The sequence below is a fragment of the Podarcis pityusensis genome (assembly GCF_964106645.2).
Source record: "Podarcis pityusensis genome assembly, chromosome: 16".
Taxonomy (NCBI): Eukaryota; Metazoa; Chordata; class Lepidosauria; order Squamata; family Lacertidae; genus Podarcis; species Podarcis pityusensis.
Window position 1 is genome coordinate 3,018,121 of NC_138041.1, and position 16,385 is coordinate 3,034,505.

The window sequence follows — 16,385 nt, forward strand, 5'->3', positions numbered from 1 at the left end:
AGTCCGGCCCCCCACAAGGTCTGAGGGACAGTGGACCGGCCCCCTGGGGAAAAAGTTTGCTGACCCCTGATGTAAAGGCTTGTGTGACAGTCCTGTGCTAGGACCTGGGGAACCACTCTGGGGAGCTCTGAAGTCTAGGCGCAAAGCCTCTAGAGGAATAAAATTCTCTTCCTCTCCTTCCAGGGATAAGCTGGTACCAGACGGGCTTCACTGGGGAGAGCGTTCTGCAAGGCTGGAGCCAACACCAAAAAGGCCCTGCTGCCTTGGTGCTACTCTCTGGACCTCCCTCAGAAGGGGGCATCCACCTGAGTCCAGAGAGGTTTGTATTGGTGGAAGCGCTCCGAAAAGAGATTGCTCCTTACAAGTCCTTGCAAAGGTTTCATTCTCTAGCTCAGGGGTCGCCAACGTGGTGCTCTCCAAATGCTGAACTGCAGCTCCCAGCGGCCCTAGCAAGCCCAGCCAGGGATGGTCAGAGCTGTGGTCCAGCTGCCTTTCTGAGTTCCTTGACCACTGGTTGACTTGGCCACCTGTCTCTTGTAGAAGCCCAACTTATTACCCACCCAGCGAACACCACCAAATATCCCAGCTACAATCTTCTCCCACCTGTTGTACAAAAGGATGTCAGGCTTCCAGACTTGGTTAGCTGCGAACCGCAGAGTCTTCACGCCGGGGTATTCCGATTCATTCCACTGCAAGTAATGGTCGTACCAGTACTGAGGGGGGATAGAGAGATAGATAGATAGATAGATAGATAGATAGATAGATAGATAGATAGATAGATGATAGATAATTTATTACAGTCGGAGACCAGCTTATAAAACACACTTGGGGGTACAATCCCCGAAGGAAAACAAACATTTAAAATAATGTACAACAATAAATTTAAAATTTATAAATGCGATAAGCGTATAGACACTTAAAACTTTCAAGATAAGCTACGGCAGATTGATGACCCAGAGTCACCCATGGAACCGAGTTTGGGGATTTTCTTAATGAACTAGTTCGGGTCGGGGGATGGTCTGCGCCTACAGATCTGTACACAGAATCTGGCGACCATCCGGGTCGTCTTATGATCTTTGCCTAACAGGAGAAGGTCAATTTTTTGCTTTTCCGGGAGGTCAGCGAGCCTCACCAGCAGGGGGTCAGTGGTCTCACTACGTGCCTCTTCATAAAAGGGACATCTAAAAAACAAGTGCTCTGGGCTTCCTATATCCCCCAATGAACAGGCGCAAAGTCTCTGAGCTTATGGGACTTTTTTAAAGGATCCTTCCAGGACCGGCGAGGGTAGAGCCGAACTTCTGGCGAGTGTAAAAGCCCTTCTTGCATTTTTGGATATGAGAAAGAAGAGATATGCTGCCGGTGCAGCTATATATCTCTCGATTTCTCCAATTTTATAGCAGGGGCACCTTAAGCAGCCCTGTTGTCTCTCGGTGTCTATGATTCTTTGCCTGACCGTAGCTTTTGCCTGGCCCAAGCCCAGACTTAGAAGGGCTTGAGGGGCAAAACCCAGTTTCTGAAGGGTTTTGCTCCTCAAGAGGATCAGTGGGGCTATTCCTCAGGGGAGCAGATTCACTGACAGCCATTTATAGATTGATGTTAGGTGGATATAAGCCTCCACTCTCACCATCCTACGGAGGGGTAAGAAAAAGCAGCGTTCAAGGGACACTGCCAATGTTTCGTTCGGTTAGGGATAGGGTTAGGGTGTTGCTGCTGTTGTTTAAGGCGAAGTTGCCAATATTTAAGGGCCCCTTTGTGCTCCCACCCCAGGTGAGCTTCATCTGAAGCAACACGATGCATTGCAATAGTTACCACTACTTGGCGGGGAAGCAAGGTAAGCTTTGCAAGAGCTCAGCTGCAACAAACAAATAAAAGTAGCAAGCAAAGTGAGCTTTGCAAGAGGTAAGCTGCTAAGATCAGAAGGGCTACTGATACAACGCAGTCGATGCCGCAGTACAACAGGTACATCTGGTTTCTCTGCCCCCCGTAAGCCATGACCTTACCATCTGCAGCCAGACGTTGGTGGTCAAAACTTGGTTTTTCCCATCCTGCAAAAAAAAGGGGGAGGGAAATGTTAAAAGCTCAGGAGTGAGGCATTAAGGAACTTCAGATGGCAAATAAGGAGGGAAAGATCTCTAGTGCATAATGTACAGGTCCCCAAGGAAAACCCCAAGATGGACAGGGGAGGGGAAGGGGAAAGTGATATATTCGATGTGCGTTGTTTCCATATAAGCCGGTCCAGGCTCAGGATCTTACCACATCCATGATCTGCATGAGGCTCAGGGTGAAGTGGACGGTTATGGGTTGTGCGTCATCCCCCACCGGCCTTTCCAGGGGGGTATAATTCTCCATCAAGGCTTTCAGCAGCTGCCGCTGGTAGACGCCTCCTTGAGAGCCTGAAAAATCACACAGGGGCATGAGAAAATAATAATAATAATAATAATAATAATAATAATAATAATAATAATAATTTATACCCCGCCCATCTGGTTGGGTTTCCCCAGCCACTCTGGGCAGCTCCCAACCAAATATTAAAAACAACACAGCATCAGACATTAAAAACTTCCCTAAACAGGGCTGCCTTCAGATGTCTTTTAAAAGTAAAATAGTTGTTTATTGCCTTGACATCTGCTGGGAGGACGTTCCACAGGGCGGGCGCCACCACCGAGAAGGCCCTCTGCCTGGTTCCCTGTAACCTCACTTCTCACAGTGAGGGAACCACCAGAAGGCCCTTGGACCTGGACCTCAGTGTCCGGGCTGAACGATGGTGGTGGAGACGCTCCTTCAGGTCTACTGGACCGAGGCCGTTTAGGGCTTTCAAGGTCAGCACCAACACATTGAATTGTGCTTGGAAATGTACTGGGAGCCAATGTAGGTCTTTCAGGCCCGCCTAGTCCAGCATCCTGTTCTCACAGCGGCCGACCAGATTGCCTGTGGGAAACCAGCAAGCAGGATTCGAACACAAGACCCACTCTCCCTTCCTGAGGTTTCCAGCATCTGGTCTTCAGAAACATCGCTGCCTCATTTTGGACAAAGAGCTAAGCCATGGTGGCTGTTAGCCATCGACATTCCTCTCCAATTCCCAGAGTGGTTTGCCAATCCCTCCTTCCCAGGGAACTCTGGGAACTAGAAGTCTCTTAATAACTCTCGGCACCTTTAAACTACAAATCCCAGTATCCTTTGGGGGAAAGCCATGACTATTTAAAGGGGTACGGTTGTGGTTTTAAATTCATGGCGCAGATAGGGACCTGGTAAATCTTCAACCAAAGAGAATAAAGAGGATCCCTTTCACTGTTCGTTCATAGGACAGGCTGTTGAAAAATGTACTGTAATAAACGAAAATTCTGCCCTTATTCCCTTATGGGGGACACAAGAGCCCTTATAGAATCCTTTGTAGGTTCTCCATCGGTCGGAGAAAAGAACAGAGGCCAACCAGAGAATAGAATCATAGAATCATAGAGCTGGAAGAGACCACAAGGGCCATCGAGTCCAAGCCCCTGCCAAGCAGGAAACACCATCAGAGCACTCCTGACATATGGTTGTCAAGCCTCTGCTTAAAGACCTCCAAAGAAGGAGACTCCGCCACACTCCTTGGCAGCAAATTCCACTGTCGAACAGCTCTTACTGTCAGGAAGTTCTTCCTAATGTTTAGGTGGAATCTTCTTTCTTGTAGTTTGGATCCATTGCTCCGTGTCCGCTTCTCTGGAGCAGCAGAAAACAACCTTTCTCCCTCCTCTATGTGACATCCTTTTATATATTTGAACATGGCTATCATATCACCCCTTAACCTCCTCTTCTCCAGGCTAAACATGCCCAGCTCCCTTAGCCGTTCCTCATAAGGCATCGTTTCCAGGCCTTTGACCATTTTGGTTGCCCTCCTCTGGACACGTTCCAGGTTGTCAGTGTCCTTCTTGAACTGTGGTGCCCAGAACTGGACACAGTACTCCAGGTGAGGTCTGACCAGAGCAGAATACAGTGGCACTATTACGTCCCTTGATCTAGATGCTATACTCCTATTGATGCAGCCCAGAATTGCATTGGCTTTTTTAGCTGCCGCATCACACTGTTGGCTCATTTCAAGTTTGTGGTCAACCAAGACTCCTAGATCCTTTTCACATGTACTGCTCCCAAGCCAGGTGTCACCCATCTTGTATTTGTGCCTCTCATTTTTTTTGCCCAAGTGCAATACTTTACATTTCTCCCTGTTAAAATTCATCTTTTTGTTTTTGCCCAGTTCTCTAATCTGTCAAGGTCGTTTTGAAGTGTGATCCTGTCCTCTGGGGTGTTAGCCACCCCTCCCAGTTTGGTGTCATCTGCAAATTTGATCAGGATGCCCTTGAGTCCATCATCCAAGTCGTTGATAAAGATGTTGAATAAGACCGGGCCCAAGACAGAACCCTGTGGCACCCCACTAGTCACTCTTCTCCAGGATGAAGAGGAACCATTGATGAGCACCCTTTGGGTTCGGTCAGTCAGCCAGTTACAAATCCACTGAGTGGTAGCATAGTCAAGACCGCATTTTACCAGCTTCTTTACAAGAATATCATGGGGCACCTTGTCAAATGCCTTGCTGAAATCAAGGTAGGCTACATCCACTGCGTTCCCTTCATCTACCAGGCTTGTAATTCTGTCAAAAAACGAGATCAGGTTAGTCTGACATGACTTATTTTTCAGAAATCCATGCTGACTATTGGTGATCACAGCATTCCTTTCTAGGTGCTCACAGACTGTTTGCTTAATGTTCTGCTCCAGAATCTTCCCTGGTATTGATGTCAGACTGACTGGGCGGTAATTATTTGGGTCCTCTCTTTTCCCCTTTTTGAAAATAGGGACAACATTTGCCCTCCTCCAGTCTGCCGGGACTTCGCCTGTTCTCCAGGAATCTCAAAGATGACTGCCAGTGGTTCTGAGATCACATCTGCCAGTTCTTTTAATACTCTTGGATGCAGTTCATCTGGCCCTGGAGACTTGAATACATCTAAACTAGCCAAGTATTCTTGTACTATCTCTTTAGTTATGCTGGGCTGTGTTTCCTCTGCTGAATCATTTGCTCCAAATTCTTCAGGTCGGGCATTGTTTTCTTTATCGGAGAAGACTGAGGCAAAGAAGGCATTGAGGAGTTCAGCCCTTTCTGTGTCCCCTGTTTGCATTTCACCATCTTCTCCTCTGAGTGACCCCACTGTTTCTTTGTTCTTCCTTTTGCTACGAACATACCCATAGAAGCCTTTTTTGTTGCTTTTAACCTCTCTAGCAAGCCTGAGTTCATTCTGTGCTTTAGCTTTTCTGACTTTGTGTCTACGCGTGCTGGCTTTTTATTGAGAAGCAAAGCAGCTCGTAAGCTGATCTTTATTGAACTCTTGCAACAGGGTGCTCCCCTCACACGCAGGAAAGGAGGAACCCAGAACAAAGGTGTGTCCGCCCTTATATAGACATTTTAAATTCCCTGCCCTAGAGCTCAAGACCACCTCTCAGATACATCACACCTACATAACAGAAAAGGCGGTCTACAGCAGAAATCTGAGTGCATTGTTTATCTCCTGTCTGGCAGGTTACCTGTTAATGCTCACTTGATTGGATACCCTGGGGAGCCTGGCCAGTCCTTTGTAATGATAAATACTTAGTTCCTGAGCCAGGTCACAGGCTCACCCTATTCATATACAGACATACCCTTAAGACAGGATTTGTGAAGGAAAAGGCTTTTCCATTTTCCTTTGACTTTGCAGAGAAAACATTTGGTCAGTTTGGGAGTCAAAATGGTTCCATGGCTGTTTCCCTGTGCTGCTTCAGACATGCGGTTTATATATTTATGTACGTGTTTGCTTGGTACATTTATGAACATTTATTATATAGATAAGACCTTCATTTTTTTATTTCAGTACCAAATGCAGCAGAGTGAGCATTTATGCTGAGACAGCGACCCTCGTGAAAACAGGAGTGTTTCAAATGCACGAGTCTGCTCCTGTTTCCACCTCTCGTGTGCGTCTGGTTAAGTCGTTTTGTCCATTTTACTGGTTCACGGTTTTTCTTCCTTCCTTGGGGCGACAGGGATGTTGTGAGTCCTGTCTCCCGGGGCTGCTTCTTCCATCTCCGCCTGGCTCCGAATTTTCACTGCCTTGGGCGATGGCTGCAGGGCATCCGTGAGCTTCTCTGCTTGTCATTCGCTGCTAGCAGAGTCTTGAAGCTGCCGCAGCAGCGAACAAGCCTCTTTGGGCCTGAGGCTTTAAACAAAGCCGAAGATTGGAGGCTGCTAAAACCGTGGAGCTGAAAGCCTCGCTGCTTCGTTTAGAACAGGCGATGAGCTTGTAAGCTCAGGAAGACCCCAGTTCAAAACTCGCCTCTGATCCCATCGTCCTCGCCACCGTTATTGTTTTGTTTCTAATTTAACTATTTTTTTCACTTTCCAAAAGCCGTGACCCCTCTACACATGGTTACCTGGAATAAGCGGAGATTACTCTCACATGTGATACGCGGGTGACGCTGTGGGTTAAACCACAGAGCCTAGGACTTGCCGATCAGAAGGTCAGCGGTTCGAATCCCCGCGACGGGGTGAGCTCCCGTTGCTCGGTCCCTGCTCCTGCCAACCTAGCAGTTCGAAAGCACGTCAAAGTGCAAGTAGATAAAGAGGTACCGCTCCGGCGGGAAGGTAAACGGTGTTTCCGTGCGCTGCTCTGGTTTGCCAGAAGTGGCTTAGTCATGCTGGCCACATGACCCAGAAAAACTGCGGACAAACGCTGGCTCACTTGGCCAGTAATGCAAGATGAGTGCCGTAACCCCAGAGTCAATCATGAATACAATATACTCACATAAAGACTACCTTATACTGCGTTTAAAACCAAAATCGCATTTGGATAGAAATTGTTTCTCAGGCGGCTAGTCCTAGTCTTTATAACCCTATACCTAGCAGTTTGAAAGCACATCAAAGTGCAAGTAGATAAATAGGTACCGCTCCGGCGGGAAGGTAAATGGCGTTTCCGTGTGCTGCTCTGGTTCGCCAGAAGCGGCTTAGTCATGCTGGCCACATGACCTGGAAGCTGTACGCCGTCTCCCTCGACCAGTAAAGCGAGATGAGCGCTGCAACCCCAGAGTCGGCCACGACTGGACCTAATGGTCAGGGGTCCCTTTACCTTTTACTTAATCTCAAATGTGTGCAAAATCAGAATTTACTGGTAGAAAGCATGTTACAGACGCACACCTTTGCTACACAGGCCTGCTTCTGCCTATATATTTTTCTCATCACTCGGTGCAGTCATGGCATGGGGATTTTTCACAGGGGATGATGCGGGCCAGCAGGTACCCTGGGAAGGGAGTCCCATAGCTCAGTATTAGAGCAGAATGGGAGTCGTTCAACCCCTGACATCTCCAGGTAAGAACTTAAGAGCCTGCAGGATGAGGCCAGGGGCCCACCTAGTCCAGCATCCTGTCTCACAGTGGCCAAGCAGATGCCTTAAAGGGAAACCAACCAAAGCAGGATTCGAACACATGAACCACTCTCCCCCTTTGCATTTGCTGACAATCGGCAGCCAGAGTCAATCCTTTGTCTGGCCGTCAAGGAAGAGTAGTCTGATCCTCCATGAATATATTGAATTTTCCTTCAAAGCCATCCAAACTAAAAAGCCTCAATGGTATTTATGTTTGTGGCTACAGCGGCAAGGATTCTCTGTGCACAGAAATGGAAGGAGGAGGAAAAACAGCCTCGAAGGAAGAATGGTTGATGGAAATCTCGGAAGACACAGCGACACAAATTTAGAAGCCTTTGAAGAAGACTGGAAAAACTTTTCTAGACTATATAAAAAGTTATATCCCCTATGCGAAGGCCACAGCAGGCTTTGAAGTATAAGAAAATAGCAGAATATATTAAGAAACATGACAAAGAGGATGAAATTAGGTAAGACGGAAGCTTTAAACGCAGTTGTATGTAATTTGGGTTGTAAACATCGACGTCGGGTGAGCGGGGAGCCACTAGTTTTGTTGAACCGGAATATAACTGTTGAGTAACAAGTGTAACTTTAAAGATGGATAAAGAATAAAATATTATTTAAAAAAGCCATCCAAACTGGTGACTTGGAGATTTCCCTTGATGCAAGGCAGCAGATTATCAGTCACAGTAGACGATCCTGACTCAGACAGACCAGCTTCCTAGCTCCGTGTAAGGCGACTTGAACTTCCTTTGTTCATCTGTGACTTCATGAAGAATCACAAAGGCAGTTTTCCTCTGCATGGATTAGAGTCTCCTTCATCAAATACAGGGAAAGTTCCCCCCTGTTGATAATGGGTGATGGGTGTTTTTTTTAAGTAGATTGCCAAGAATTTCTGGATCCCCATCGTTCAACTGTACCCAGGGCCATCTTAAACATATCCGGCGCTGTGGTGCAAAAATCCCTCTGGCACTGCCCCCTTTCCCAGAGTTGTTGTTAGGGCTGGAGGGGCGACTCCCAGCTCAGCTGGCCCCTTCGTGCCGTGGTGGCCACAGCAGGCAGCGCACCAAGTGAGCGGGCCTGCGCCGAGCGAGCGAGGGCCCGTGCGCCGCTCCTGCTGAGCATTGGCTTGGTTTCTTCCCTTTTAGCCTTCTAGCGCCCCACAGAATTCAGCGCCTGCAGGCTAAAAGGGGAAAAACCAAGCCAGCGCTCAGCGGGAGGGGCACACACACCCTCGCTCACTCAGCGTGCTCCTTTGGTGTTCCCCAGACTCTCGCCTGGTGCCCTCCACAAATTGGCACCCTGGCGCCCAGCGCCACTAGTCTCTATGGGTAAGACGGGCCTGACTGTAGCAGCCTCAAAAGGGAATCTCCCTGTCCGCAACCTCCCTAAATTAGGTTGCTGTGATGAAAAAAGCTTAGGAGGAAAACCAGAAATGGATCAGTGTCTATGTACTGGGTTGTTGCTTTTTAATGTAAACTGCTCAGAGATTCAGGTAGGTAGCCGTGTTGGTCTGATGTAGTCAAAATATATATATAAAAAATTAAAAATTGTCCAGTAGCACCTTAGTCACATGGAAGAAGGAACAAGCTTGTTTTCTCCTGCTCTGGAGGGCAGAACTCAGACCAATGGATTCAAGTTACAAGGAAGGAGATTCCGACTAAACATCAGGAAGAACTTTCTGACAGTAAGAGCTGTTTGACAGTGGAATAATAATAATAATGATAATTTATTATTTGCACCCTGCCCATCTGGCTGGGTTTCCCCAGCCACTCTGGGCGGCTTCCAACACATTATTAAAATACAATAGCCTATTAAACATTAAAAGCTTCCCTAAACAGGGCTGCTTTAGATGTCTTCTAAATGTCAGATAGTTGTTATCTCTTTGACATCTGGTGGGAGGGCGTTCCACAGGGCGGGTGCCACCACCGAGAAGGCCCTCTGCCTGGTTTCCTGTAACTTCACTTCTCGCAGGGAGGGAACACAGATCATCCCAGTGTCCCTATTTTCCAGGGACGCCCCTGATTTAGAGAAGCCATCCCAGTTTCTGATTTGATCCCAGAATGTCCCACTTTTGCTTAGGACGTCCCTATTTTCATTGGAGAAATATTGGAGGGTATGGAGTTATCTGACCACGGAGCCGTCCAAAGGCAATCCTGTATGGGGAAGTTTTAAAAAAATGTTTAATGTTTTATTATGTTTTTCAATATATTGGAAGCTGCCCAGAGTGGCTGGGGCAACCCAATAAGAGGTGTGGGGTATAAAAACAGTAAAATGATCGTTATGGAGTGGAACGTCCCTATTTTCATCAGAGAAATATTGGAGGGTATGGGAACGGTTTCCTTTGGGTAGCTGCAGACTCCTTCCTTGGAAGTTTTTAAACAGAGATTGGACGGTCGTCTGTCACGGACGCAATACTTGAGATTCCTGTGTTGAAGGGGGGTTGGACTAGATGACCCTCGAGGGCCCTTCCAACTTTTTAGTTTAGAGAAAATGTTAAGAGGCGGCACGATAGAAGCGTATAAAATTACACATGGCACAGAGAAAGGGTACAGCTTTTTAGAAAGGTTATTTAAAAAAAAATGTTTGGAATAACCTTTCTAAAAAGACCAGAGGCATTTCTGTTAAGTATTGTTGGCAGGGACATTGCGAATGACTTTAGGGAGGTATTTTTATACGCAACGGCTGCAGCTCGGACTTTGGTGGCAAAGGGGTGGAAGGAAGAAGAAGCCCCGACAATAACGGATTAGTATAACAAGCTACAAGAATTTGCTGAAATGGTGCAGTTGACAAATAGCCTGAGAGGCAATTCAAAACAAAAATTTATGGAAAAGTGGAATAGATATAAGATATATGTTCAAAAATGCAGTAAAGGTTCACTATCTACGCTAGCATTCGATTGACGTTGGAGAGAGACCGAGTTGAGAAAGAAGACCAAGGGTACATATTGATATAGGAATGTATTAGATAAAATGTAAAGAAATATACAATAATAAGAGTACATTCATTTGAAAAAAAGGAATATACAACGGGATAGACAGGAAGTCCAAAGTGTTGGTATAGATATGATTTTGGAACAGTTTTTTGCCCTTTTTCCCTTTCTTTTAGTATACAAACTTTGTATATATGTTGAAAATTATAGTATAATAAGCCTTGTGATGTAATATGATGATGTTTACCGATGTAACGTAAGAACTTTAGTAAATAAATAAAATTCAAAATAAATAAATCAAAGAGAAAGTGGGTAAAGCTTTTCACCTTCCCTCACAGCCCCACGGACACCCAAGGAAGCAGGACACAGAAGGAAGCTTGCGATGCGCTTATGATCCCAGGAAGGGGACCGTCTGCCCCCTGTGGATTGCCTCCAGCCCCCCTGGGAGTCAGAGGGTGAACTGCCTCTGAACATGGATCCTCCAGGGATAAAGAGGTGTTGACAGGCCCCTTTCCTCTTCATACGCCTTTCCCTGATCCCTTCTGAAAGGCTTCTCATCCCCTCGGCCGCCAGAACCTGCAAATCCCATAAATAAATTAAGCGCCGCTGAAGCTGAAGCAATCGCCATTCCTCCTGTGTTCGGAATCTACTGTCCTGCCAATTTCAGAAAACGCAAACCTCCAGTACAGTAGTACCTCGGGTTAAGAACTGAATTCGTTCTGGAGGTCCGTTCTTAAGCTGGAACTGTTCTTAACCTGAAGCACCACTTTAGCTAATGGGGCCTCCTGCTGCCGCTGCTACAAGATTTCTGTTCTCATCCTGAAGCAAAGTTCTTAACCCGAGGTACTATTTCTGGGTTAGCGGAGTCTGTAACCTGAAGCGTATGTAACCTGAGGTACCACTGTATCTTGTATTCTGGAAATGTACATCCAGGTGTGTTTTTTTCGTTCTGGAGGTCCGTTCTTAACCTGAAGCTGTTCTTAACCTGAGGTACCACTTTAGCTAATGGGGCCTCCTGCTGCCGCTGCGCCGCCAGAGCACAATTTCTGTTCTCATCCTGAAGCAAAGTTCTTAACCCAAGGTAATATTTCTGGGTTCGCAGAGTCTGTAACCTGAAGAGTCTGTAACCTGAGGTACCACTGTATTGTGAGAGGTTGGGATGGAAGAAACAGCCTTGCTGTGCAGTTTCCCACACACCCACTATTGACACAACAAAAACACACACACACACTGGGCAGATCCATCCTGGAACAAGACTGGGGGAGGCGGGTGGAAAAGGATGCGGAGACGGACCCCCTTTTAACTTGAGACCCTAAACGAAACTGACAAGGCAGCATGCCCATTCTCCCACCTTCCGAAGAAACGGAGGCTATGTATGAAATTAAACTCAGCAAGCATGAAATAAGCTAGGCAGTGGTAGTGGGGGTACAGTGGAAAGGGGGGGGAGTCGGGAAAGCTAGACAACCTAGTCAAATTTGCTTTTATTCCTGCAAAGCGTAAAAGCCGAGGAGAGAAAGGGGGGGAAAGAGGTTTTATAGGAGGGGAAAAACCAATCCAGGCCCCAATTCTTCTCCCTCTGTAAGGACAGGAAACAGCGAGGGGTTTCGTCCTGACTCCGGCTTGAAATCATAGGGCAGAAAGTGGGTTTTTCCTGACATCTTGGGAGATCATCTAGTCCTAAAACGCTAAAAGATCTCGCTGTTTATAGGGGGAAAGACAAAAGCTTTCCTTTTAGAAAAACACCAGACCTGTTTCAAAGCCCTGGGAGATTTGAAAATGTTCCCGGCTTGCTTTTTATCTCTCATCCAATCCACCCTGGAAAATCCTTCTTGAAAAAACGAAAACAGCTGGAGATCTGCTTCCCTCTGCCTTTTTTGAGGTTTTCGGTTTCTTGTGTTTCACAGCAGGGAAAAGAAATATATTTTGCATACCTGGTCAGGGGAGTGGTGGAGGGGGAAGAGAAATGGGGGCACAGATAATAAAGAGAGGAAGTTACCTTGGAAGAGAAGGAAGATGCTCAGGGCACAAATCCGGGCAGAGGGTTCCATGTCCGCAACTGGATCGCGAAAAGGAAAGGGGGCAACTGGAGACCCCCCCCAAGCTGGTGCCAACTAGTCTGCTTTCCTCATCGCGCTCTGTACTGGCTCAGCGGAGGACGCACAGCTCACTCACCGAGGGAAACAGCGAGAATCTTTATTTAGAAGAGGCTGGGGAGGGGATGGAGAGAGGAGAATGAAACATCATCATTGCCCACTGGACGCTTTTCAGCTCTCATTAATTCAATCATTTCAGTGCTGTTTTGGCTGGAGAGATTTTAAGAGCCACATGAGCTCTTTAGAAGGTCAGCGTTAATGGGACTTAGAAGGGGCATTAATTTCATGGCATCTCTCTCTCTCTCTCTCTCTCTCTCTCTCTCTCACACACACACACACACACACACACACACACATATTAAAAGACCATTAGAGATTAGGCAAACAGGAGATGAAGGAGAGATTGGAAGAGAGAGGCAGGTACAGTAAATTGCAGTGCAGTCGTGTAGATGTGTATGCCAAAGGAAGTTCAGAAAGGAGCCGATCTCCCCGCAATAATTGTGAACTTAAATCAGCAGAATCTTACAGATGGGTATCAGGGATGAATGAATCTGTCCATTTCAGTTTCTCCGGCGTTGCTCGTTTTTTTTCTTTCTTCCAATCTCAAGTTCATTTCTCCACATTTTCACACGGTCTCCTGGTTTTATTCCTCGCAAAAAGACATCAACATTTCAGGGCTCATTTATCCATATGTGCATTTGCCGATACTCATCTTCTCCTATTAGGGACATTTTTTTTTTGCAAATCAACTTCCAGGGATTTGCTGCACTTCTGCATGTTATCTTCACCAATATACACATTTTTATGCACACTTTGTCCCAGTTGGTGCATTTTTAAATACCAGCACTTGGCTGGACAGCTGCGCTGCAAAAATTCGCGGAGGTACGAATTTCGAGGGACGGCAGAGTTTCGGTTCGTGCATTGTTTCATAAAGTGCAAAATCAGGCAGTTTCACCTTTAAGCATGAACTGGATTCAATTTATCCCCCTTGTCACTAATAGATACGCAAGGTAGCCAGATTGATGAGCAGATACCTTGGAGAGATACACCAGATTAGACACCGGGAGAAAGATTTGGACCAGCACATGACAGCGACCGCACCCTGCGTCATGGCTTTGACTGGCCGGCTAAACCAAGTGAGGGCGGTCGATGGGTCTCAAACCCTCTGTGAGCTAGGGACTTCTCCTGCATGCGAGTACAGGCTCTGAAACATTTATCTGACAAGACCAATACAGTGGTACCTCGGGTTAAGAACTGAATTCATTCTGGAGGTCCGTTCTTAACCTGAAACTGTTCTTAACCTGAAGCGCCACTTTAGCTAATGGGGCCTCCTGCAGCTGCCATGCCGCCGGAGCACGATTTCTGTTCTCATCCTGAAGCAAAGTTCTTAACCCAAGGTACTATTTCTGGGTTACCGGAGTCTGTAACCTGAAGCGTCTGTAACCTGAAGCGTCCGTAACCCGAGGTACCACTGTAGTGGGTCCCGAAGCTCAAAAAGGCAGTTTTTCTACATTCTGTAGAGTAGGGGTCGGGCAAGGTTTACCTCGCCTGGGCCGGTTCACTTCAGCAGAGATCCCTCCGTGGGCCGGATCACGTGCATGGCCACGATTTCCGGCATCTATGCCATAGCTGTCAAGCGTCCCTTATTTGGCGGGAAACTCCCTTATCCCAGCGCCGTGTCCCACTGCTGTCCCTTATGGATGATGTCCCGTAAATTTCCCAGGTTTCAAAGGAAGCAGCTCCTCTCCCTCCCTCCCTGCCGGCCAGGGAGGAGGGAGGCTCCAACTGTGTTGCTTGGCTGCGTTGCTCACCCAATAAGGAGTCTAAGAACGACTGGGGGGTGGCGCTTGCCTGCCTTGTGCCGATCAAATCGGCCGCATTGCCTGGGGACTCGCCTTTGCTCAGCGCTTCCCAGCAGAGAGGTGACGGTGGTTTTCCTTGCTGCATCCCCTTTGCCGGGTTGCTGCGCTGTGGGAACCACCGCTTGAGGCTTCGTTTGGCTGCTGGCTGGGCTTTCTGCCTTTGGCTCGGTGGGGCTCAGAAGTCGAACATACCTGTGCTGGAAAATCCCTTATTTTGGCTGCTGATCCCTTATTTTCAAGGCTGCTGGTCCCTTATTTTCAAATCTGTAAGTTGACAGCTATGGTCTATGCAGACATGATTTCTGGCATGGCATCTGTGCAGACGTGATTTCCGGCACCGCAGACTCGCCAAACGGGCAGCACGGTTCAGGGGCAGTTCATGAGCCGGTTCAGGTTCTAGCCTCCTCAGGTAGAAAGGAATGCAAAGAGATCATGTGCAGCAAGGCGTAGCTTAGAGATTGTTCTTTGTTCCCTTGCTCAATGAATAGGTAACGAAGGAAAGACCATACATGGTATAATTAGTACAGTGGTACCTTGGGTTACATACGCTTCAGGTTACAGACTCCGCAAACCTAGAAATAGTACCTCGGGTTAAGAACTTTGCTTCAGGATGAGAACAGAAATTGTGCTCCAGCGGTGCAGCAGCAGCAGGGGGCCCCATTAGCTAAAGTGGTGCTTCAGGTTAAGAACAGTTTCAGGTTAAGAACGGACCTCCGGAACGAATTAAGTACTTAACCCGAGGTACCACTGTACTGTGTTGTAACTTTAGATTGGAGGAAGTTCATGCATATGTATTGCTTTAATAGATAACAGCTATGTATATTAAATGGGACGCGGGTGGCGCTGTGGGTTAAACCACAGAGCCTAGGGCTTGCCGATCAGAAGGTCGGCAGTTCGAATCCCCAAAACGGGGTGAGCTCCCATTGCTCGGTTCCTGCTCCTGCCCACCTAGCAATTCGAAAGCACGTCAAAGTGCAAGTAGATAAATAGGTACCGCTCCAGCGGGAAGGTAAACGGCGTTTCTGTGCGCTGCTCTGGTTCGCCAGAAGTGGCTTAGTCATGCTGGCCACATGACCCGGAAAAACTGTCTGCGGACAAACGTTGGCTCCCTCGGCCTGTAAAGCGAGATGAGCGTGCACCCCCAGAGTCAGCTACGACTGGACCTAACGATCAGGGGTCCCTTTATCTTTATGTATATTAAGGAGGCCCCACCCTTTGGGGGCTTTGCTGAGCTTATGGAAAGTAATCCCACAGAGCCTTTATTGCTAGCAATAAACACCCTTTTGTTATTCTTCAATGATGCTGGAGTTTTTCCTTTCAATCACCCTCATCACCTCCTGCCCAAGGAAGCAGTGAGTTGCAGGTGGGCAGCTCAAAGGCTTTCAGGGCACCAGAGGAAGACCACAAGGGCACCGTGTCGGGGAATCCTGAAGTCTGAAAAGAGTCTGTTGCGCTTCCTTGCTGCTCTGGACGGTTTCCTAGCCTGCCAGGCCGTTGAGAAACAGATGCGAGTTGTTGAATTCTCCTGCGGAAGGGTCAGCCAATGTGGTCGGAGACATGAATATAAAAGTTACTTTCATAGCATGGGCTAGTTTAGGCACACGCTCGCACACCCTCTTTGCTCTCCATTTTTGGAAAGGAAGATGCACGCCTGGTATACCATTCGCCACAATGGTGCTGATCCCATCTCCTCGCCCTGCCAGGATCCAGCCCCATCTCGCCTCCCAAACCGCAGCATCCGCGTCTCTCCTTGGCCACGCTGTTGCAGCTCCACTCTGCAGCATCTAGGACCACCTCCAGGTCCTGTAATGCGGTGGGAGCCATAAATCGTGCCGCTGCCGCCGCCACTGCAGAAACCGGCAGGGGCCAAAGCTCTAATTGAAATCAGGCTCTTGGCACGCGGGCGAGGGGTGTGCGCGATATAAATGCCCACGTAAGCAAAAAGAAGAGAAAGGTCTCCTTTTTCCAAAAGCTGGGAATGGGGAGAGAATAGGACTCAGGCTTTATTTTGCCATCCGAAACTTAGCAGCCTGCAGCGGGCGGGCAGGAGGAGAATGAAGAAAAGATAAAAATAAAAAAGTCGAAA

General features: G+C 47.6%; 1 protein-coding gene across 2 annotated transcripts in view; it reads right to left on the reverse strand.

Moving 5' to 3' along the window:
* The window catches only part of TUFT1 (tuftelin 1), a 153,675-nt gene that overhangs the window by 13,025 nt on the left and 124,265 nt on the right, over window positions 1–16,385 (reverse strand). Inside the window, exons 1-4 of one of the 2 annotated variants that reach the window (XM_080986048.1) lie at window positions 12,341–12,737; window positions 2,254–2,393; window positions 2,001–2,045; window positions 604–713 (exon numbers count right to left, since the gene is read on the reverse strand). In XM_080986048.1, coding sequence (XP_080842174.1) covers window positions 604–713; window positions 2,001–2,045; window positions 2,254–2,393; window positions 12,341–12,392 — 347 coding nt within the window. In that variant the 5' untranslated portion in view covers window positions 12,393–12,737. Of the gene's footprint in view, window positions 1–603; window positions 714–2,000; window positions 2,046–2,253; window positions 2,394–12,340; window positions 12,738–16,385 lie in introns of those variants that run through there. The other variant, XM_080986047.1, reaches the window with a different exon arrangement.